This window comes from Haemaphysalis longicornis, unplaced genomic scaffold, assembly GCF_048455015.1.
Source record: "Haemaphysalis longicornis isolate Haplotype H1 unplaced genomic scaffold, Haemaphysalis longicornis Haplotype H1 scaffold_9, whole genome shotgun sequence".
Lineage (NCBI taxonomy): Eukaryota > Metazoa > Arthropoda > Arachnida > Ixodida > Ixodidae > Haemaphysalis > Haemaphysalis longicornis.
The window spans coordinates 112598126-112622609 of NW_027526460.1; the positions used below are offsets into that span (position 1 = coordinate 112598126).

General features: G+C 46.6%; 1 protein-coding gene across 2 annotated transcripts in view; it reads left to right on the forward strand.

Moving 5' to 3' along the window:
* The first annotated feature begins 1069 nt into the window (after positions 1-1069).
* LOC144153038 (cytochrome P450 302a1, mitochondrial-like) overlaps positions 1070-24484 on the forward strand; it is a 99189-nt gene continuing 75774 nt past the window's right edge. Inside the window, exons 1-2 of one of the 2 annotated variants that reach the window (XM_077684672.1) lie at positions 1070-1459; positions 8884-8936. Coding sequence is in view for 1 of the 2 variants with exons in the window: in XM_077684670.1 (XP_077540796.1) it covers positions 20529-20699 (171 nt within the window). In the remaining variant the exon portion in view is untranslated. Of the gene's footprint in view, positions 1460-8883; positions 8937-20513; positions 20700-24484 lie in introns of those variants that run through there. The other variant, XM_077684670.1, reaches the window with a different exon arrangement.

The window sequence follows — 24484 nt, forward strand, 5'->3', positions numbered from 1 at the left end:
AACGGAAACTTTCAAAGTGCTTCAGCAGTTCACACAGCAGCTGTTAGCGGTATGCTGTCGGAAAATCGCTCAAGGGCGCGGGGGGAACGGAGGGGCGAGGAGGGGTGGGGGGGGAGGGGGTCGCTTCCTCCTGGCCGGCTGCTCAATAACTAAGTGCAACATTATAAAAAAAAGTACATTAATAATAAATATCAAGCTCCCACCATAAACCCAGTTCCGCCACCATAGATGGAATGTGGGGCTCATCAAGGATTGGCTGCCATGGCCGAAGGCCCGTGCTACGACCTTCGCACAGATGCACAGTCACGGCATATGCTTCCGAACTACCGGGCGGGCAAACGACCGGGAAGCCAGCGGAGGCACCCAGACGCAGGGAGGCCCCTGCCAGGGTCAAAGATCCCCATCGCCGCGGCGGGGGAGCGAGCGAGAAAGGTCACGGACGGCGGAAGTTCAAACAGCCGGCCGCAAGGCGACCTCGGAAAAACGACCGGACCGGCCAAAAACGAGGGGGTCAGTTTTGGGGGGACCACTGGCGAGGTCGGAAGGGCGGAACCACCGGGAGGTCAGCAGGAGGGGAAAGTAGGGTGGCTCTCCGCCAAGTCGCACGAAACGGGTCATAGAGGTCAACCGCCGCCCCGATGTCGAGAGGCCCCAAAAATGGGGCCAGCAGCAACGCCAGGAGCGACGACCGGAGTTCATCGGAAAGGTAACAAGAAGCTAGAGGGGAGCTAGAGCACCCATATTTAAATACGGACGTTGAGAGAGCAAGGAAGGGGAACAACCCCACGGGGGAGACCGATGCCGCCAGCTTTCGCTTTTGTCGACGGGGTCCACCCGCGCGTTCAATGTCAAGGTACGCGAGGAGGGTGAAAAGGCCGCCTGTAGGTCGTCGTTCGGTCCGTTGGAGGGGGAGAGGAGAGGCGCGCGGTAGTGAACTGGTACGGAGCGGGTGACGATGAGGAGGAGAGGGGAAAGAGAAATGACGCTACGGGCGAGGGTACGGGGGGTACGACGACACGATTACTCCGGGAGCAGCATCTGGTCGTCTGGGAGGGGGAGCGTATCCTCTCGCACTCCGGCAGCCAGCCAGTAGTTTCTTCCCGATCGGAGCGTCGCGCGCGAACGGCTCGACGCTCTCTGAAGAGAACATTCAGTTCGCATCGCTTCTCGCAGCACATGAGCGGGGTCGTCAGATAGCAGCGCACGTTGGGGCGGTGTCGTTGTTCGGCGTCGTTGCTTATTAGCGTTGTCCCGGTGCACTCCGTTCTTTTTTGTTGGTGTTTTTTTTTATTGCGCGCTCATCGCACGTGAGGATTGTCAATGTGAGTGCGGGTTCTTCGAAGAGAAGGTGGCGAACAGTGACATCGTTGCGAAGAAAAAAGCGCGAGGATGTCTCACTAGCAGTTTCCGAATGGATTACGTTTACCGCTTTCGTTTTCAGCAGGAGATGGGTGAGAAGGTACGTCAATTTTATTTGTTTGTCCCTGTTACCCGTTCGGTAACTTTATCCCTGATTATTTTTTTGTGTTTCCGTTTTTAAATGCACCGGGTTGTATTCTGGACATAGAAAGCTGTAGAAAAAAGTTTGATGGGCAAACAACGTTATGACTGGGATGTTGGCCCTGATGGCGGGAATTCCGAACGACCCCAACCTGAGCCAGCCGTCAGAGGGTGCGAGTGGAGGCAGTTTGTCATTTAGACTGGAGGTTATTGCGTCTATCAAAATATAAACATAAAGGCATACAATTACTTTTCAAACCATAAATAAATTTTAAATTCGATGCATAGAGTTGAGAGAAGAAGATTGATCTGCCGTAGTTATTTTTGGGTACGCTCCGACAGCAAATAGAATTTACATCCTATACAATAATTCTCAGTCATTTTGGGAGCAGTGTCACACTGCAATGAAATTTAACCTTAGGTAGTTCTTGCATTTAACAATCTTTGTTTTGTTTTTTTTAAACCGTGTAGCCCGTATGCTACTGGAATAATAGCAGTGTTGTTCTCGGCTGCAGCTCAACAAAATTTGTTCGCAAAGTATTTGTGTGTTTTCTCCCCTCCTTTCCCTTCTGGGTTCGTAGTAACTTCGTGATTCGTGATGAACACTTATCCTGCTTTTAACTGCACAGATGGAGTTCAACTAGTGCCTTTGAAATCACTAGTTGCTTCTCGTATTTCTGCAAATGAAATTTTATGCAGGCATTTTGAGCATTTGCTTCTGTAAAGCTTAGGATTAGAATAATTGTCCGAGACGTAATTAATATTTCCGGTATGGGCTGTACTGGCACAAGTTCACGTTTTCAGTATCTGTAGCGCAGTAATCGAATGGTTAAGCATTTTAATGTTGCGAATCACGCGGCTGATTTGGGTGAGACATTGTTAAAACCCACGTTAGCATTCCAAATGACTCTGCCGTCAATCTCGCCGGGTGCGAGTTACAAGGGCGCCAATGTACCTTACAGGAAACAGCGGCTGTGCCAAGCTTAGTTGCAGGTATTTTGTGAATTAGGACAACTTAAATATACCAGCTGTCTCTAGACATACAATATACACACATGACCTAATTCTATGCATTTAAGAACGTTCATCTTAAGCGTAGAAAAAAAAACAGGGACACAGTAGACGAGGACAAGCGCTACTTCCAACTGAATTTTATTGAAACAAGGGGAAATATATAGCAGCGAAAATACAGGAGATACAGAAAAGGTTACGATTATACACAGATTAAAATAACGGAACCGCTTGCCGCTGTCCCACAGCTTGCCGGTGCAGCTGAAATCAACTAGGTGATTTTGAGTGTGTCAGCACGACATCAGTAGCCTTGTCCGATAAGGAGGCAGCTTTCTTAAAGAAGAACTGGTCGTGGTAATGACTAGCTGACATGTGTGGGACAGCGGCAAGCGATTCCGTTATTTTAATCTGTGTATAATCGTAACCTTTTCTGTATCTCTTGTATTTTCGCTGCTATATATTTCCCCTTGTTTCAATAAAATTCAGTTGGAAGTAGCGCTTGTCCACGTCTACTGTGTCCCTGTTTTTTTCTGCGCTTAAGATGAACGTTATGGAATACCAACTAGCCCGAACGCAAGCCCTTCTTCAAGCATTTAAGAAATAATAGATTGTTTCCCACCAGTTACTGATTTCGCAGTTTTTTTTTTTTTTTTTACTCACGCGTTGTACGTCCGCCTCGAGGCATAATTAATCGGTGTTCGTGTTCCTCTTGTTTGATATGTAAATCCTTACATGTCTTCGAAGGTCAACCACCAATACATCTCGTAACTACTGCAAAGATAAATTTCCTCCGTTGAAATCACCTCTACTGTTCACGAGCGTAAATTGCAACATCCGCCCAATAGAAGTAGGTTGTCTTATCAACACGCACCGTTTCAATCGCGTACGAGTGTTTGATTGATCGTGCATTCTCTTGCAACGGGTGAATCCACTGACCTAGTTTCCTCGCAGAAGGTCGCGATAAGTTAACATTTTGCCTCTGCGCATTTTTAGGAAAGACGACGGTGCAGTAAAAGCTGACGTGTACCATAACTCAGCGTGCAGATAAATATCGGCGGTTTGGTCTGCTTTAGTGGGCGCTAAGCTCTCATAGTAGACCTTATTTGGCATCGCTTAAAATTAAATTACTGGCAGATGGGAAGCAACCCGAATTAGTGGTCATATTTTTTCATTCACTTATAAAAATGCTTACTGATAATATATATAAAAATAGATTTACATTTACTTATATAAAATAAACATTTAGTGGAGCAGTGGCAACGAAATAAAACGTGTCAAAAATTAAAACCGACATGGTACCCGAGACTGTTATCTAGGGTTAAATGCACTGCTCCTCTTCTAGATAGAGGAAAGAGATAGGGATAATGTTCATAGTTTCGCTTATCAAGCCCCAACCACATGGAGCGATTTTGCGAGCGACTTGGGGCGCGACGCGACTAGCGACGAACTACTTTTCGCCGCGCACCAAGTCGCTCATCGAATCGCTCGGTTCTGGGCCGCCAGAAACAGTCGCTCGCCTCCCGGAAGTGGCCTCAGCGACTAGCCAATAGGAGAGCCCGTACGGAAGCACGCAACCTCCGGTTTTGAAAGAGAACGGGGGGAAGATCCACGCAGACGACGTTTGCGGTGCAGCGGCAAAGAAAGCTTTGCGTGGCAAAGCTTGAGTACACGCTGAAGCAGAAGCAAGAAGGCTCCCGCTCACACTGGGTGAGACCCGTGTGGGAAAAACGACGTCAAGAAAGCGAATTCTTCACGGCGTTCATGTTTGAGCCGAGAAACGAGGCGCAGAAGGAAAAGCGTGCGCTATCGCTAACCCAAACCAGTTTTAGAGGTGCAATGAAGTGCAAAAAGCAAGGTAGAAAGGCGTAATACTTTTTAGTCATGCTTTTTATGACAAATAAACAAAAAAAATGTTTGCAGACATCCAGCGTACCAAGCGCGTTACTATGCGCAGTGCGGAAACATTGAAATCGCCATCCTCAGTCGCATGCTCAGTCGCTCGAGCCGTCGCTGTCATGTGGTTGTCTCGGAGAGCGACTTCGGTTCGGCGACTGCGGATCCTAGTCGCGTCGCTCGTCGCGTCGCTGGAAAAATCGCTCCATGTGGTTAGCGCTTCAGCGTACTCAGCGGAACGAACGTCACTGTCTGTAACATCGGCATAGGTTACTTCTCGAAATACCGCTACAGTGATAAGGTGTCGGCACACCACGCCAGACAGTTTCGGGCCCTTTTCTCTCCCTCTTGCCCCCTCCCGTAAAACCTCATCGCATCGCATCGCTGCAGCAAGACCTGAAGCACTGCGTAACGTTGCTAATGAGGCATCCCGTGCCAATTATTTCGCCTTCATTTTCTGCTATCGTTTCTTTTTGTTGTTGTTGTTGAATTTTTGCTTTCATGTTACTAGCGTGCGTAGTTGCGAGCTTGCCCAGCACTTTTTCCAGCAGCCGCATGATTCCGCGGAGAAAAAAAAAAAAACAACCTCTCTATGCCCAATGACGTCAATCTGAGAGTGCATTCATCATATCACTGTAATGCGTCTCTGAGGCAAGAATTCCGAGTTGTCAGCCCATTTGTGCGCGGAACGCCTTATGAACAGGGAGGATGGGTTCCTCAGGAACTTTCGGGAACGTTCGGATGGGGTTTCACAACATTAATGAAATAGTTATTCTAATAACGTTGGGGTTTCACGCCCGAAAACTACACCGGTGGTATGACCCATGTTACAGTTAAGGGGGTCAAAAAATGGGGTGGGGGGGGGGGGGGGGGGGGAGGGAATACTGACTGGCGGAATAATACAGGCTACCTTAGTGCGCGAAGAGTGCCCCCCAGTGTCTTTGGGACTGCCACTTTCCGTGGACATTCAGACAAGCGACGTTTTAGGACCGTGGGCATGTCTCAATCGTGCTTTACGGGCTACAAAAGCGCTGATAGAGCACCTGCAACACACGTGTCTAGACCAGTCCCTGTGAATAACTCAACGTTTCTGTGCGCATCAAGTGCTTGAACATCATCGCCATCATCATCATCACGTCATCAACTGGCGTAGCAAGTTAGGCATTTTAGCCCAGCTAACATCGTCAGGCTTCATTAACTATCGTCTCTCTCTCTCTCTCTCTCTCTCTCTCTCTCTCTCTCTCTCTCTCTCTCTCTCTCTCTCTCTCTCTCTCTCTCTCTCTCTCTCTCTCTCTCTCTCTCTCTCAACATCACGATAATCGGGTACACCCGCGCTCTTTTTTTTATTCTCTGCAACCGTAAGCAGAAGAAACAAAAACATTCGCCGCTGTAGGGGATCTACCCCGCGATCTCGCGCTACCTTGGGCAACCCACCCCCGTCATTCCCCTGAGAGTACATTCCTTCCCGTCGACATGGCTCATGTGCGACACGCTGTTTGTATTTCCCGCTTTGGCTCCGCTTTTTTCTTCGAACCGCTCTGCCGGGCGCAGTAGCGTCGACTAGAGACAATGCAGAGGACACGCTCATCAGCGCCTTGACCCGCGCTACCTCCTTTAATTTGCCTGAAGCCGTTTCTCGCTCACAGCTCAAACTTTTCGTGTAAGCCGTGCCTGCGACGCCTTTGTTCGTGCTTGTTATCGTGCTAACCATTCCTCCCCTCAAATTACCTTCTAGTAATGCCTTACTCCTTGCGCCACATACCGCTCAATATCGAATGCATAAAATATGCATTTTTGTTGCTGTAGCTGTACCCCCGGATTGCTTCCAAGCTGAACAGCCTGCAATTGCTTTCAGCACCGGTGTTAATGCCTCATAAAAAGAAATTCTTAAAAAAACACACACAAGCACACAGGGAATGGGGAGGAAAGGGTGTGTGGACGTGGGAGGGGGGGGGGGGGCGGTGGCGAGGTCTCAAATGAACCGTGGTGTCCCATAGCTGTAGATACCGGCCGTTAGTACCCCCGGCTCGCGGCTGATGAAAGCCGCATTCGAAGTAACGGAGGTCCTTTTAAATGCAGTTCAATTTAAGTACGCCTCTGACATAACGTCCACTTATTCAAGAACATAGCGGCCTCGGGTAAGAATGTGGGCCAGCCACACTCAATGGCGCACTTCGCCGTCTGCAGAGCAATATCTTCGCTCACCCAGTCCGCCTCCATCGTATGTTCCCTACGCAATCTCCCGCCGAATGCAAGCTCTGATTACAACTCGGCACTATTCCTCATGTCATATTAGAGTGCAAGCACAACCCCAACCTCCCCCCTCTTCCATCCCCCCTTCCCACCCCATAGCTGTGGCAGAACAGAGTGTCCAGCAGCGATATGGACGTCCAGACACTTTTGGCCTACAGAGAGAAGGCTGCCGGCTCATCGCATGCCCTCCTGGAATAGGGGACCACTCCCACTTCACCGGATCAATACGTTTTTTACTGCTACTAATATTACTGGCCTAAAATTTGCCAATGTGAGCGCTTTACCAAGAACACCGGAGCTGAAGAACTGGAGAACGCAGGAAACAACTTAGTAAGGCGGGACAGGGGCGTAGCCGCCAGAGCCGGGGGTGTCTTGGTGTAAGACTGCCCCCCCCCCCCCTTGAAATTTTCATCTTTTAAACATTATGACTAGGATATTGTTAGGCGCAGCCTCTCTTTCTTTTTATTGTCTTACCGGCGGCGTATAGCACCAACAAAAAAACATTTCTGGCTACGCCACTGAGGTAAGATACGGATTTGTTGGCTTTCGTTCACTTGCTTTACGACGTTGAACAACCCTGACCGCAGAAAACGTTGTAGGCTAAGCACCTTTTTTAATTAGCATTACATGCGGAGTGGTCTCTAACATCAGAAATGCATGCGCGTCTCAATTGGATAGACTGCTCTCTGGCCTTACCATACCGTAACATGCCATGCCATACCATGCTGAATACTCCGGTTCTCGTCCGGTAAGTTTGAATACGCGGGCCTCTACTACTTCTAACTCAACTTAGGCGACGTTCTACGGTAATCCATTTTTGCTACGCCAGATGTATTCGGCGTCACAAGCTACAAGAAAAGGAAAGGTGCAAAAATTTTATTGCGTTGCATAGTGGTCAACGGAACAGCTCGTGAAACTTTGTGCTGGGCCCGCTATGGTGAAGGGCGCGCATTTAATCATGGAATATGATGTTTGACTGACCCCCCTCCCCCCTCTCTCTCTCTCTCTCTCTCTCTCTCTCTCTCTCTCTCTCTCTCTCTCTCTCTGCGTATAGGCATATTTGCTGTTACGAATGCGGGGCTCGTTGAGGAGAATACAGGAATCAAGGCCAGCAATCTGGAACGACAAGGAAAGTGTTGTGAAATAGTTTGACAGTTTTAAGTGCAGAGCACTTTAGGGTCGCGCCTTGTCGTCGTAGCTCGCGCCCTGGACCCAAGTAGAGCCGGCGTTCCGTCGTAGCCGCTGTAGTCGCATCGTAAGAAAGCCAAGCGGTTTATATAGTCATGAGCGTTCGAAATTTGTGAACTGCTGGCGCTTGTCATACATCTCCCCGTTGTTTAGCGCAAGGAGAACAGCAGACACATTTGAGGGAAAAAAAAATGTACGTAATCAACCGGCAGCGCCCGCACTCATTTAGTTAGGAACGCTGGTTGGGTTAGATTTTGCGATAGTAAGCGAAAAAAAGTGGCAGTGCAACACCGGCACGAGCGGGAGGCAAAGGCGGGAAATTGGAATTGCATGGAGGGGGGGGGGGGGGGGGGGGGAGCGGTAGCAGTGAGTGGATAACGGCGCTATACAGCCCATTTTGGCGAATCACTTCTCTTCACTTCCGACAGCTTTCACACTGAGTGGAACGGCTTTCATTTTGTGCTAGGTTTAGGCCAGAAAAGCGTTGACGGACTCTGGCTAGGCTTAAGAAAGTTGCTGTTTTTATTTCTTTTTGTTTCATCTTAGGGAAACAAGTGGAGAAAAGCACGCGTCCAGAGTGGTGCCCCCCTCTAGACGTGTTTTTCTCCACTTCCCACCGCGCTCGTAGTCATTTTCCTGTCTGAGGTTCACCCAGTCCGAAACTTCCATCGCATTAGAAGTTCGTTGCTAATCATAAATAATAATTACGTTACCTGCTTACTGCACCCCCGACTTCTACTTGAAGCGTCAAGTATGAGGCGGCCCCTTTAAGCGCCTGGGGCGATGTAGACTCCACTTGTTTCGTTTCCATTGTTTTTTACTGTAGCCTTGACATTTCTGCGTTCGCAGAGGCATCCAATGTCTAGCATGCATTGTTCACAGGCTACTTCTTCAGGCGCTTCATTGGCAGAGGGTGATACCCGAAACAAAACGCTGCTCTGCTCGGCGCCAATGGCAAAGAAAGCTGTTATATTTAGCAGCAGCTCTGTAAAGCCCGCTGAAAGCCTTACCATTTGCTTTTTTTCTCTGTGTTTTCAGATGGCTTGCTGCTAACGGCACTTCTTCGGATAAGCCGTCGTGACACCTGAAAGGTGAGTAGACGACATATTTTTACCCCAACATGTAAATATCTGCACAAATGCAGGGAATTGTCTCCGTAGCATTCTTATGCCGCTTGTCTAGTGTGTGAGTTCTTTATAGTCAATTTTTTTGTTTTTTTCTAAATTCTGTGCGAGCAATCATCTCCATTTACGCAGGTGTTACTTCCGCCAAATCTGCATTTTTGTGGAAATGCAGGGTGTTACACGCTCCGCCATTTTCGGTATTTTGAGGTGTTTTGTTCGGTATTTTGAGGTGAAGCTATAGCGTCATCACTTAGGCGTTGTACGCCAATACGCCCTGCATAAAAACCAACTTTCTCCGACGATGATGATGAATGATCGTGGGTGAAGTGGTGATGGAAAAAGAACGATTCCCGTGGGTGGAATCGAACCTGAGTCCCTCGCGTTGTGAAGCCGGCGTCTATCCGATTGCTTCATTTCGACATGATCAAAGCAAACGCCAAGCAGCGGGTACCCATTCAGGCCGTACACCCCAAACCCACACGTTAGGCCTACGGAGTGCACACCCGAAAGTTGCTGTTGGTATTTTAGGAAAGTGGTGCGTACATCCGGAATAGCTTATACTGGCCGTGTGGGATCGACCAACCAAAGAATCATATCACGAGAAAGCTTCGGGTTCAACCATTGTCGCCCTTAAGTTAGACGGAGGGTTGTATGATTTTTTTTAAAATATTTTTCTTATGTTTGGGTTTATCTAAATTTTGTTCGACCTATGATCTCCATCCACGCTATCATAACGATTAAAGGTGGAACTACCCCGAAATCAGCATTTTTGTGGAAACGCAGGGTGGTACACAGTTCGCCATTTTCGCTATTCCTTTTATGCTTTGCTTATTTTCTGGTCTTTCAAAATACTGTACGACCGGTTATCTCCCTTAAAGCTATTATTCCGACTAAAGGTAAAACTTCCCCGAAATGGAAATGCAGGGCGTTCCACTGCTCGAATAAAAAATCAACGCCCCTTTCTTAAGATAAAGATGGTTAAAATGCAAAGCTTTCCCTCGTGCATCCTAAATCGAAATACAAATTTCACATTGCCTCGACCGTGTTGGAATGACGCAATCGGATAGATGTCGATTTTATAGCGCGAGGCTCCCAGGTTCGTTTCCAACCACGGGAACGTTTTTTTTCTTGAGGCGCTTGATATACCTTCGCTTATCATCATCGTTTTGTGAAACCCATTTGTAAAGTTGGCTTTCATGCAGCGCGTTTTGGTGATGGGATGGTCTCCATCATAGAGGCTTCGCTTTAAAAATTGGCATGGCAAAAAATATGACTGCAATAAATATGACCCGCAACTGCATTTTTCGCAGTTACCATTGGCATATAACTAATCGATGATGCAAGGTCGGCTGTAAGATGCACTATAGTGCAGAACTATGGAATCAAATTATTTTTTTGTATTCGAAGAATATAATCCTTCAGTGCTCGCCTAAAGCTGGCACGTGCGGCCATTTTTGTGTTTTTGCTCCTCGAAAACTGCGTCGCCCTCTATGAACGTTGATCAGAACGAGCGTACGTTCTCAGTGGCCCAAGTGCAGAGTTTTGCAGATACGACAGGTGGTTTACCTTTGCCTTCCTTATCAAGGGAAAAATAATGGTAGAGGCTGAAGGGGGGAATTCGCGTGACCTTAACCGCCCACAACCCGGAAAGAGCGGCAAGCGGCACCATTATTTGCGGACTGTTACCTGCTCCGGCGTGCTTTGAGATTACGTAAGCGGTTCTCAGGCAGACACGACTTCTTCCTTTCTTTTCTGCTTCCTTTCTTTCATTCATTCTTTCTCTTCCTTCTGTCTTTTCATTTTATTCGTTGTTTTCTGTTTCTTTCTTTCTTCCTTTCTTTCTTTCTTTCTTTCTATAAAAAAAGCGTCCACGTTCTTGCGCGAAATCGGGCCTTTGTGTATCTGACGCTTCTATTGCTTGCGACAACACACAGGAAGCAAAAAATGCCGGAAGAGTTGCGCCAAGGGCTCAGGAATGGTCGTTTATCCCGAAATAACCCTTGCGAACTTCGGCCAAGTGCGAGAGGTGGGAAATAAAAAGCAGAAAATTGAAGAGTGAAGGGAGGAGTGGCGCGAATTTTAAACCTGCGACCGGAAAGGTTGAGATGAAGCGCGAGATTTCTGAAAAAACGGCAATCAGGAACGGACAGGAGGCCCTTTAAAAGACGGAGTGTGCGAAAATAAAAAAAAAATAACAAGACGAAAGTCTGAAAATGGAGGAAAGGAACGTGCAATGGAAAGGCCATCAGGAAGTAGTACGCCGAGCATTGCGTCCGATAGACGAGAAACGTCGAACAACTGGCATGCTCGGCGTTTTCCTAGCTAGTTTCAGCCACATCGCAGCCAGCAGCCCACTTTCAAAAGCGTGCTCTTATTTCTTTCTGTTGCACGCATATACGATGCCTAATTCACCTTCTGCTTGTTCCCATTACATTGGTATTTTATACTCTGGTACAACTTAAGAACGGCATCGGAAGTTGCTTTTGTGCTTCATCCCCGCAGCCGGATGTTACTCTGCGCAGCGCAAGTAAGGCGTTATTGGAAATATTTTGTACATGGCACGAGCCGTTTCCGTGATTTTTTGGACCTAAATTCCTTATAAACTACTGCAGCGACGACAAACAACCTACGGGCAAAGGTCGATGCGCTGCACAGTAAGCGACGGCGCGAGGTTAGGCCGGAAGAGAAATCTTGCGACCGAGCGCAGCCTCTGGCCGCGGTACGCTATGACGATGCGCATTATGCGCGTGCCTCACCTCAGTCACAACGGTGTTTATTACCATCGCCTTTGCACCCAGGTAACATACAGGAGGTGGTTCCCACACCCTTTGCTTTTTAACAATTGCATTAAAAAACAAAGATCATCACCTTACCGGTTCTTTTACTAGCAGTACTTACGACATTTATTATTCTGTTATGAATGGGTGGGCAAGATCTGGCGAAAGGTTTTGCCATCGATAGGCGGAGACAGAGCGACAGAAAGACACAGAACGACAGAGCGCATGCGGACAGTGGTGACATCAGCCGAGCTGGCTGCACGATTGGCTGTGGTGTCACGGCGTTCGCACCACTGCCGATCTACTAGTTGCTAGGGAGACGTCAAGTCGGAACGCCTTTCGCCCCTTTCTCTGCCCGGCACACCGTCGCAAGGCGTCTCGACGCCTCCTGTCACCGCTTTTTGTATGCGTTGTAAAAAAACACGGAGTGTGCAGTGCGTTCACGGCCGAGTAGGCGGGAAAAGAGGATTTAGTGACAACGGCGGCTACTAAATGCCGACATTGGTGGACAACAAAAGGAGATACGGGCAGCCAAGGCAGCTCCTAAAGTGAGCTAACGGGCCTACCGAGATAGCTTGAATGCTAAGCCCGGTTGGCACGATGTCCGAGGGGCGTGGCAGAAACGCCGCGCGGCGGACTTTTCAAAGCGGGAGCAAGGTGGGCGGATCGAGCCGAGCCTCCAGTTCGCGAGGGAGAGGGGAGAGATGCTCACGCATTCTTGGAAACACACCAATGAACCTTCCACATTTTTTTTTCATTAGCTTCAGCTTGCAGTTATTCTGTTCTGCTCACCCTGGATTTCCTTCGCCAGTATTTTAATCGCTTCCATGTTTCATTCACTTTTCATAATTAGCAGACCTAACTTGCAAAGGTTGTGTAATTACCGTCAGCTGTCACTATAAATAGTTACTAAAAAAACGAAAAAAAAAAAACAAACGCCCCCATGTTTTTCCGCTAGGACGAAACTCGAGCCATCCCAAGTTTCATTAAGTAATCACAAAGTCACAGTCACTAACTCTATCAAAAAAAATAATAATAAATCCGTAAAGATTCTCTAACCATGTGTGTAACGTTCATTGCATACAGCTTCGCTGGACATCCACCCTCACCGAGTGGTATGGCTCCTTGTAGTTTATTGTTTCAACAGCTTTCGCACTGTGTTTGATTTTTATTTGAGTATTTGATTTTTATTTCTTGACAAAACCAAGGGGAGGCTTAGGCTAAAGGCGAACATGGCCTGGCAGAGGCCTCAGCCACCCGATTTACAGCGTACATAATAACACGTCTGTACACAAATTTAAGCATAATAGCAAAATCGTAATTGAGAAATAGCGCGAAGGAAAGTGATTACTACATTTCCTATGTTGTTTCTGCTGCACTGAAGAAACAGTAATGTACTGTTTGTACACTACCGAAACAATACTTTTCTGCATTGTTTACTGCGCTATGCATCACATATGTGAAGGACTCGTGGAGGTCGTTGCTTACGCACATCTAAACGACAATGACGTAAGCCTGAACGACAATGACGTAAGCGCCCGCTCGACATACCGAATTCAACAAGGTTTTGTAGTCGTTGCTGCTCTTGTTATTGTTCAACGCTTCGAAGTTTGATAAAAATCGGTGCGCCTAAAAAACTTGCCAGATATCCCCCCCGTAAAAAAATGTGTTCCCGCAACAGAGCTACGGAAAACGGACTTTGCAATGCATACAAGGACAAACGCGTTGTTGTCGAAGACAATATGACAAGCGAATAAAAATACGAAGGCGTTTTTTTTTTCAAATCAAGCAAACCTGTTGTCAAACAACGGTTCTCTAAATTATCACATGTGACCTTCCGAATTCAGCAGACCGGCATACGCGGCCACGATCTTAGCATTATTAATATTTCTCGACGGCGACATTCCAAATGATGACGACATTCCAAGTGACTCGATGGCGACATTCCAAGCTAAACAGGATTGAAATGTCTCAATAGATAGCGCGTGATCATTGAAACGCAAAAAAAAAAAAATGAAGTGACTTCAGCTAACCTCCACCATGTTTATCGAAACAGGATGGGAAGAGCGTGATAGGGGGGGACAGAAGAGAGGCATTTACGTGGCAGCTAGACGCGGCATAAGATTATCGTCTGCCGATGGCATTTGGAGCGAATTGAGGCCAATGTTTTCGTGACCTACACTCCAGTGCACAGGGAATAAGTTATGCCTGCTTTGAGCGAAGTGCCGCTTACAACGATTTCAGTGCATGCTCCCAAGGACTCTGTTATAACGAGCATTTACTGTATACTACGTGGGCTGTATTGCAGCACTCAAATAGGGTGTACATCACCGCCCCACGAGGGGCGGTGATGTATCATGAATGCAACTACCGACCCCTGGTCACTGCATTTGTAAAGTGGAGTTCGCCCTGAAGTTCATTGCCTTTTTCATAAGAATGGCGTCATCGGTTATTCACTTTCCTACTTGCAAGAAGAATTTTAGACTCACGGCCCTGGAAGCCATGCTTCTAAATGGGGGCAGATTGCAAAAAACACGAGCTTTTTTTTTTTTGAGTAATCGGTGAAAGCATGGAACACACGCAGACACGCACACACTTCGACGGGTGAGACCTACACTTCCAGTGGCTGCTGAACTCTGTGAAACTTGCTAATTGTTTTGGCGCCCACAGTATTGCTCGTGAAAGTAATTGTTTTTGGGTCTTGTAAGAAATGGCACGGCGACGGTTCAGTGGATCATTTATCACGCACGTGTCGATAGGTAATTACTCCTCCCTCAGTCACCTCCAAGGCCGTTAGTCTTGGGCGCTTGGCTTTGGAATTGACCCTAATCAAGCGAGGCTAAGAATAGGAGGGAGAGAGACAAAGAAAGTGCGGAGTCGAGACGTAGAGAGCAGTGAACCCAAACGAGAGCTGACACCCTCCCTCCAACCACCCGCCCTTCCCACACCCCCTTTCTGGAATGAAGAAGGGCTTTCTGCATTCTACTTCTTGTCGAACAAGCTTGTCATCATTACTTTAGGTTCCTTGCGCAGCGGGTAGCACCAGGTCAGTGCTATACGGGCTGTTGCATTACCCCTGCAAGAACGCACTTTCCCCCCGCAGTGCAAGGGCGTTCGCTGAGAACACTGAGGTGATTGGCATTCAACTCTGGAATTAAGGTCACTTGCCTCGCCAAACGTTAAGCTCCATGCATACGTAGCACATGCAGCGTTCGCCAGAGCATGAGTAATTGCTGTTATTATGCTATTCTGATTTGCCAGCTTTTCATTGTCGTCACCTGATGTCGGAGTGAAATATGTATATGTGCTTATTACAGACTGAAATAAGTCCCTTTGTAGCAATTAACACTGACCAGAAAAAGCCTCGACATGGCGGTTTTTATTAGTAGTCACATCTGCATTGTTGCAAGCGTATTTGAGACTATCACCTTTGCCCTGCGTCCCCCTGTTTAAGGGGACTGAATATAGTTTACTTCGCTTGCAAGGTCAACATAGCGAGATCGCTGTGAAAATCTCTCTCTCTCTCTCTCTCTCTCTCTCTCTCTCTCTCTCTCTCTCTCTCTCTCTCTCTCTCTCTCTCTCTCTCTCTCTCTCTCCCCCCCTTGGTCTTTACGAGTCCTCTTCGCTAAGCTAGCTGCAATAGGCGTTGTAGGTCCTTCCCTGACACTGATTTTAAGCTATATATCTGATAGAAGTCACGTAGTGTCTCACAAAGATGTTTCAAACATTATAACCACAAAAAAGGCATGCTCCAAGGCTCAGTACTTCGTCCGCTCCTTTTCTTGATGCCCATCAATGATCTTCCCAATTGTTTTGTCTAATTCCGAACCCTTCTTGTATATCAACGGCACTGCAGTACTGGCTACTGACAAATGCTTCAATTCCCCGATTGCGAAACTTACCTCTGACATCATAACATTTTGCTGTGGTTTCACCAGAACTGTTTACATATCACCGCATCTAATACGACGTTTATGATGCGCTTATTCCAATCAGAAGCACGTTACACATGAACCAAAGATAAGTAGTATTAATAAACACACCATTGACTCAGTCAACCGATGTATGCTTGCAGGAGTTGTTCTTGATAGTGATTTAAGGTATACTAAGCATATTTCACCTCTAAAGACAAAAACTGGTCATGGTATAAGGGTATTACTCAAAGCGCGCAATTTTTTACATTTGTTCGCCTTACTTTCCCTTTACTACGCTTTTGTTCATAACCATCGTACGTACTGCGTACTTTCATGTGGTAACACGTACACGCCTCTCATTTGGTTGAATGTTTTCGACAGCAAAAATATTATGAACCTAAATTCAACTAGGTTTGCCTCTAATCACAATGTGCTACTACCAACCCCGCGCTCAAATTATGGAAAACAAACTGCCCACTTAGCCGCTCTCGTGTTTCAGAATCCCCTGCCATCTGACGTTAAACTTTCTTCGTAGTTATTTCACAGATTGAAAACAACTTTGAAGTCCTCACTGCACTATATCAACTAGCGAGTTTCGGAGAATGTTATGCTAGAAAAAAATCAACGCTCTCAACAGAATTTGTTCTCGCAATAAGAACAATAATTCTTGCATGCAAAAACTACGGGACTTCTATCCACGGTTTCCATATCCGCAGCCTGAAAGTCTAGCTTGGCGTCGGATTACCCACACTGTTTAATTCTTGCAGCTACACAACTGTTTACAAGCCGCCATTCTTAACCTACTGGAGCTTTCTTGTGAGGGACAACGCAGGAAAACTTTTTTACGCTGTTTTAAGTTATTTGGGGACCATAATAAACGAGCAGAACAGAAGAACCGAGAACCAGGAGGCCGAAATTAAGATTTGACAGTACAAGCATTGATACATATAGAGCGCCCGCGTTTTTGTTGTCCTGGTTCCTTTGCACTGTTGTGTGCCTACAAGATGGGCATGAACTAGCTTGTTAACCGACCTTCGTGGTCATAGGCACATTGGAAAACCACCAGCAGGGTCATGCCCATTTTCCATTACTTCCATGTCACTGAACGTGCAGCCCGCGGACAGTTTCGATTTCAATAAAATTCATTTCGAATGATTCGCGAGGAAGCGAACTCGCGAAGACGGCATATACAGAATAGATATCACATGTAGGGGCGTGAAATGGGAAGAGTGACGTCAAGGCCTAAGTGTTCAAAGATTTCCCAACTGAGCGAACGTTAGCCGTCGCCCATATACAAACGGCTAAGAATGCCAAGCAGCCCCCGTATGACTATGGCGTGCAGCACTGGGGGAAGTTCAGGCGATGATGTGCCTTTCAACACCGACCGCAGGTATTTAAGGGAATATGTCACGGAATAATTCTGACAGATAGATGCGTGTCTTGCAGACACATTCTGTTTTTTTTTTTTTTTTTTTTTTCATTTTCAACCCACATATGTGCGCGTGACATTTCCCGCTCGCTCTTGACGTCACAGTGCTCCGGAACCATAGCAGTTTAGGCAAACGTTTGTTGTTTGTCACACCTTCAGCTTTAGTTTCCTTTGCGAGTGGATCTGAGTAAAAATCGCATCACTGGGGCAACGGTAAGTCACTAAGTGCCCACTTCGCGTATTCTGGTTTCTGTTTCCCGTATATGCACAAGTTCTGTTTTAGTATTCAAAATAATTAGAACCAATGACGCTTGATCTGTTAAGCATTATATAATGACTGATTGGAAAATATCAGCGTGATAAATGATTCAAGCTAAATAAATGCGACAGGTGTATCTCTAATCTCTACTAGAGTTGGGCGATAGATAGCTTATAGACTTTTTCACACTCAACTTAGTTCTCTAGACCTCAGGAACGAGACTTAGGTACACTTAGACAAGCCCATTTCAACGTCACTTGAATGCTACAAACATGCCTTGAGCAACAACGTTAAGCTAGCCCATCTTAGGTATTTGGTAATCGCAATTTCATTTGAACACGCACTTCATGGACTTACATTGGGCACCCGCCGCGGTGGCTCAGTGGCTAAGGCGTTGCGCTGCTGAGCACGAGGTCGCGGGTTCGATTCCCGGCCGCGGCGGCCGCTTTTCTGATGGAGGCGAAAAGCAAAAACGCCCGTGTGTACGAGATTTCGGCGCACGTTAAAGATCCCCAGGTGGTCAAAATTAATCCGGAGCCCTCCACTACGGCGCGCCTCATCGCCTGCGTTGTGTCGGCGCGTTAAACGCCGCAATCAATCAATCAAATCAATCGACTTACATTGGGCAATGTGCATACCTGGCATTATAGCGTCTGCATTCAGAAGGGTCGAAATGAACGGCCAGCTGACAAATGCACGACTCAAAAATGTAAGAGAAAAGCTTCTGCCCGTCGTGCAGGGCGTTCAGAGGTTTTCCGGGCAGCATTGCGTAACGAGGAAAACGTTCTTTGGCCAATGGTAACAAACGTGGATGGCCGAAGGAACACGTATAACCTGTTTCGTAGGTCATAGGTGAACAGTTACTTAGGATATATGTTTCCTCCCCGATAAGATATATCAATTTCTCGCGATTCAAGCTTAGAGGGCGTTCAACATCGTCCAGTACAGCAAAAAGCCCAAATAGACGTAAGTGTTACTCCGCAGGGGAGCAGTCACGTTAATTTCGGACCTCACTCAAACCTCAGCGTCTTCCTAACTTCAACTCACTAAAACTCATCGGTTCAGCTACGCCGGGTTGAACTACACCGGGTTGAACTCTACCACTCGCTATAAGTGACAAGGCAACTCCGCTTAATTATGTACGGTGAATCGTGATTAGTATGTGCAGTACGCCACGGTGTTTTAGCTGTCAAGGCATTGTGTTGCTGAGCACAATGTTGAGCTTTCATTACCATTCGTGATGGCTGTTTTTCTAAATGGTACGAAACAAGGATACGGCAGTGTGTACCAATAGCGCCTCCCGAGAAATGGTCCCCCAGACGGCCTAAGTTAATCCACAGCCGTTCCTTACACGGTGCGCCTATCACCTAAAGGGAACTTTCGGGGGGTGTTAATAAAGCGTGGCCGTGATAAATGGAGTGGTTTACGCTGTACGCTTCGCAATACTCGTTGAGACAGCGCTGGTGGAAGGTGATTGACCCCCTCTCCCCTCTCCCCCTGATAATCAATTGATTGTGCTAGCGTTTAACCCTGGTGGCGGGCGGCCGGCTCAAGTTACCGTTTCTATTACTGTCCATAGCCTTAATTAAATTCACACAATTCACCACATTATGTACTTCCGTAAGCCCCTCATAGGGGCGCAAGGGTCACTTTTTGTACTCTGAAAACTTCTCTCGTGTTGAGTACGTCATGCTGCACATGCTGTAAGAATCAATACCTTGCGGTCTGTATTATAGAGCAGAGCACGCATGGTACGATCTTGTACGTTCTTGAACATCTATACTTGCATTTTCTGGAGATCTAACGGACGCAGAAGCAGTTCTACTCTGTAAAGGAAAGGTATGACTCAATTACCGAAAGAGTATCTCGTCGAGCAAGGCTGATGACGCACTGATGTTCGTGGATCTATGCTGAGCATACAGCGTTCCGGTCAGTTTTGTTGTCAATGCACTAGATATCATTCAGAAACAAAATGCCCTAATGGCGGTCCCAAATTTTTGTTTGGCGTCAATAAATCAAAAACAGAAAAAGGAAACACTAGAACGATCTTTTTTCAAAAAACAAAATTCGCGCCACATCAGAGCAGTTCTGCGCCCTGCGACGCCACAAATGGGAACGCGATAACTTCGCCACAGAGAGCTTCCGTCGACACCATTTTGACACTCGACACCCTCTCTCTGGCGCTTTCCCTCCATATTGGCAATAATGCGGGCCTCGAAAAAATTGCCGAGCCAGATAAAGCAGCACAGGCGGCGACATTTCCGGAAGTTGCTGTAACTGCAGCGTCGTGGTGTGCATTTTCATTACTTGGACGTGGGCCAGTTTGCAATATTTTTGCCGTTCTCTTGTTAGGTTCTTCGACAATTTACGAGGAAAGCGAGTCGCAAAAGCGCAGTATGATGACATTGGTGGGAACGATGGAGAAGACTGTGGCGGTTTAACTTTGACCACGACAATAAAGCAATTACGCTAGCTCTTTTTCAAAATGTATTACTACCAACTTACCTCGAGAGTACGCGAAAGTGTGCGGTAAGGACGAGAAGGATTGAGCCTTCAAGCAACGGACGCACTGAACGCGGTGCTATCCATACAAAAGAAATCTCCTACGCGCATTTCCTAGGTTCTGCAATAACGAGCCACGCGTGTGCTATCACTGAGTGCTATCGAACAAACGAACAGCCGACCATGTGACTCTATGAAAAACCAGTCGAACATGTCTTCAGCTGCTTCGATGGTATGGACGCGAGGCGACGCAAACCAAACGTTTGTACTCCGATATCACTGTCGTCATTACCGGAAGGCTGGAGGAAAAACGCTAACAGAAGGCTCTCGGCTTAAGTAAGGCCATGAAATTCTGCCAGCAGACAATCATAGCATTAACACCACGTGTCCAATGCTCCCATAATTGTTGCCCCCACCCCTCCCCCCCATTTTCAGCAAGAGCGGCAATGACAGCGTGCACAAGGTAGGGCGGTAGTTGCAGTTAAAAAGTCACCCAAAGGTAGACTCGAAAAATTGTATAGGGAGGGTAGAGTGTTGGGTAAGGCCTGGTATTTCTTGATGGTTTCCGGAAACCACTCTATGACGTCGCCAGTCGCAATCTGTCGTACGAGAGTATTTCGTAAGAACAGCACTCCTTATCGGGGCATATCTCTTTTAGAGCTGTTTGCTCTGCGCGATATGTTGTTGTCTTCCGGGTGCTCCGACAAGATCATACGCTGTGCCCTTCCCTGTTTGCCCTTGCTTGACGCTCTCCTCCTTCTTTCTGGCGCCTTTTCGTGGAGACGCTTTCCGGGTACGAAGCTTTCATGCCATGTCCACACGCGTCTTACGGCAAGCGTGATTCGCAAGGTGAGCATTGCGAAATATTCTTCCAAACTCATGACGTATGCAGCGAATCGTTTGCCATGCTGCCTGACGCAAACGCTGAACGCTTATTTAGGTTATATCCCTGACCCGTAACCACAGAAAACTGATTTACGTGCTTCTTGACATGGTTGGTGTTAACGCGGTTTCGTTATTACGTCCAAGTGTGTACTAATGAGGCAATGCCCAGAAATACGATAAAAATGGCAGTAGGCCAATACGTTGGGGCAGGAGGTATCTCCCACTTTCCCTTACCTTCCATGTAACTTTGGAGACATATACGGTACTCGTAATCCACCAAACCCCCTCTTTCTTTCGCTATGCAGTTTTGCGCAAAATATTCTGGTTACATCGATTTTCGTGACAGGTATACCCAAGTTACTCTAAAATGTTTTTTTTTCGGGGGGGGGGGGGGGCAAGAGAAAAGGGGGTGTAAGAGGAGCCAGTAAGGGTGCGCAGATCTGTGTAGATTTCCATTTCCTACGTGCAAAGCAGAGCTTTCTTGAAGGTGACCCATATCTGGATCCGGTCAGGCAAGAAGTCTTTCGTCGGTGGAGGACGGCCTTCCGATTGCCCCGTGGTTGCGATTTCAACAACTGGGCTGTTACAGCTTGAAAGGGCAGCATTACGTTTCCAGAAGAAATACTGTCCAGCTGTGAATTTTCCATTGCAACTTCATGGGTCGACGGGGCGCACTGTTCCTTGAGATAGCGGTGCCATGTTGTGACGAGGCGTTCTTGCGCGATAACTTGTTTGCGAGATCTCGCAAGGTTTCGCTCGGAAACATTTGTGAGACGAGACGAAAAGGCAGCCATGTGTCAGGGCGTAAAGCCATAGTAGTTTGAATTTGGATACACTTTCATGCTGCTTGAATACAAAAACACCGGTTCATACGTTACAAGAAACAATACTGAAGAGATATTTGATAATTTATACAGGTTATTTTCGTTCGCTATTTTATTTATTGTTTTTTTTTCTGTGTGCCAAAACGTGCAGCTATGAGCATACTGCGAAGTGGCTTGCTTAGGAAAGGTAGGTACAGTGACCATGGCGTGGGCTACGAAAACATACAGGGGAAACTATTACATTAAATTCACAAAAACAGGAGAAATAACGAAACACGCGAGTTAAACGGGGGAGCCGCACAATACATTTGTTTGGTAGCAACGCGTTGGCACAGCCTAGGGATAACACGTCGAAGGCGGTGAAATTACTGGCAGGACAAAACCAAAACGCTCGAGTTAATTCACGAAGACATCATGGCCTCTAGAACATATAGCTGCGAAACTGGGTGCGAGGTTACAAGATGTAAGGAGACAGTTTTTTTTTTGTGTGTGCTTAAAGTTCACAGTGCGCTTCAGTTCATTTTTTTAAATACCTGTCCAACACGAGCGTTTCGAAGGCCTTTGAGTCGACATTTGACTCAAATGACACGTTTGAGCTACTACACGGTGTTTTTCAAAGGCATTTAAATGTAATGCCATTTGAGTAGAAGGAGGACGGCATCCGACCTTTGAAATTCTCAAAGGCCTTCGAAGCGCGAACGGTACCGTACCCTCGAGAGCAGTTTCTGCATGCCGTAATTATAAAAACAATTATTTACGAGTAAACATTGGGGTTTAAGGTGCACAATCTTAATAATTTCTCCTTGTTTTTGTTTTCTATCACTCGCTCTACGATCGCTACCTTGGTAACTTGGTACTCTCAACGCCGGTGCTGCGAAAAAAAAAAAAAAAGGCTGGCTGTCAGCACGTGTTTTGTGCGCCCTTGTAGATTGTTATAATTTCGTCGCTAATTACTGTTTCTTGCTCATTTTAACTCTGCGATTAAATTACTGTCAATAACGAAACAGGGCAGCAGTGGCGACACCAAAACATGGCGGGCGAACGCGGAATCTTTCAATTGCCTTTGAGAATAGTCGTGTAGATCGGCGGCGCTCCTTCTAATTCGAATGGCATTTGAAATTTCGAAGGTCATTCGAGTGCAATGTCCTTTCAAACGCTTTTTTCAGTTTTTTTTTGTAGAAAGAGCAGCCGTGCAGTCATTGTGCTCCGAAGGAGAACATACGACCGCAAGTCCTAACGACGTGTAGAATCAGTGGTTCTTTTTGGCTGACTTAAAAACAATGGGTAATCGCACACATATTGATCAAGTCTGTTTATATCCGGGGGCGCCTAAAATGTGGTAAGAAAAGAAAGCAGCTGCGCATTGCGGTATGTTCGAGAAGTGCAGCAGCCTAAAAAGGAAACAGGGTTTCTTCCAGGAATTTCCTACTGGAGTTATACGCGCGTGCGGAAAGCACCTCGCAAAAGCAACGCTGCCGCTTCTACTCGGCGGTTTTTGAAACAGTCATCCCACTTGAAGCACTCAGACCTGGTTTACGGGCAGCAACCATAAAAAATGTGTAGAATAATTTACATTCGCAAAACACAGCTCTTCCTATCTTAGTGCGTTCTTCGTATAAACATCAAATATAGCCTCTTCTAAATACCTAAAGTTAATGCATGTAAGCGATATGCATAATTACCAGTTATGTAGATGCTTTAGGAAAGAAAACAAAAATGTAGTTCCAGTTGTAAGTAGTATACACCTCTTCCAAATCCCTTTGGGGTTTTGGGGCCAGTAACGATATACAGTTGTGTGGGTGTTTAAGAAAGGAAACAATATATGGTTTGAGTTTAAGTAATAAGTTGTTTAAGTAATACTGCTTTCTTGATTATAGGTTGCTTAGGTTCTGTCATATTAGGCATAATTATCTCCGTCATTTATGTATTGATTGATTGATTGTAGGGTTTAACGCGCCGACGCAACGCAGGCGATGAGGCGCGCCGTAGTGGAGGGCTCCGGATTAATTTTGACCACCTGGGGATCTTTTAACGTGCGCCGAAATCTCGTACACACGGGCGTTTTTGCTTTTCGCCTCCATCAGAAAAGCGGCCGCCGCGGCCGGGAATCGAACCCGCGACCTCGTGCTCAGCAGCGCAACGCCTTAGCCACTGAGCCACCGCGGCGGGTCCGTCATTTATGTACTGTTCTTCCCCTTATGTTTACACCCGTCCTAGTTTATTTTTATACGCAATATTTCCCACCCTGCTCAGGCCCGATCAGGGCCTGCAGTAATAAATAAATAAATAAATAAATAAATAAATAAATAAATAAATAAATAAATAAATAAATAAATAAATAAATAAATAAATAAATAAATAAATAAATGGGCAGCGGCACAGCGGCATGTTCCCCCCGCTTCAAGGAAGATAACGTTTAGTGTTGCGCGTAGCCTTGCTTATGCTGTCTTGGCCGACCTGGAAATACATTGCATCACCTTCAACCATGTTCGTGTTACTTGTACCATGCAACAATATTCAAAAATCACCTTCTGGCGCTTTTTAACAGCTACTTCAGTCAAAATATCAATATAGTAAAGACTCCTACGGGGGAGCCCCGGAGTCAGTTTGTGAAATGAACATGAATAATTACAGCTTGCTCAACATTAAAAAAAAAAAATTGGTATTGCAAGCTAACTGCCCCTGTCAAATTCCGCTGTCCTTTTTATTCGAATGAAATGTACCTCTCTGTATATTGTTTGTATTTGGTGGTTTGGTTGCATTATTTAGAGCGACGTTATTTGTTGGCGTTACTTATCCGTCGACTTGTGTTCTCAGTAATCAATTTCCTATTGCGAAAATGTCAGTTGTTCGCCAGCGAGCAACTCCGCCTCAGTATTTCATTTTTTTCCCCTCCCTGCGTGTTTCTTCATGTCTTGCCAAATC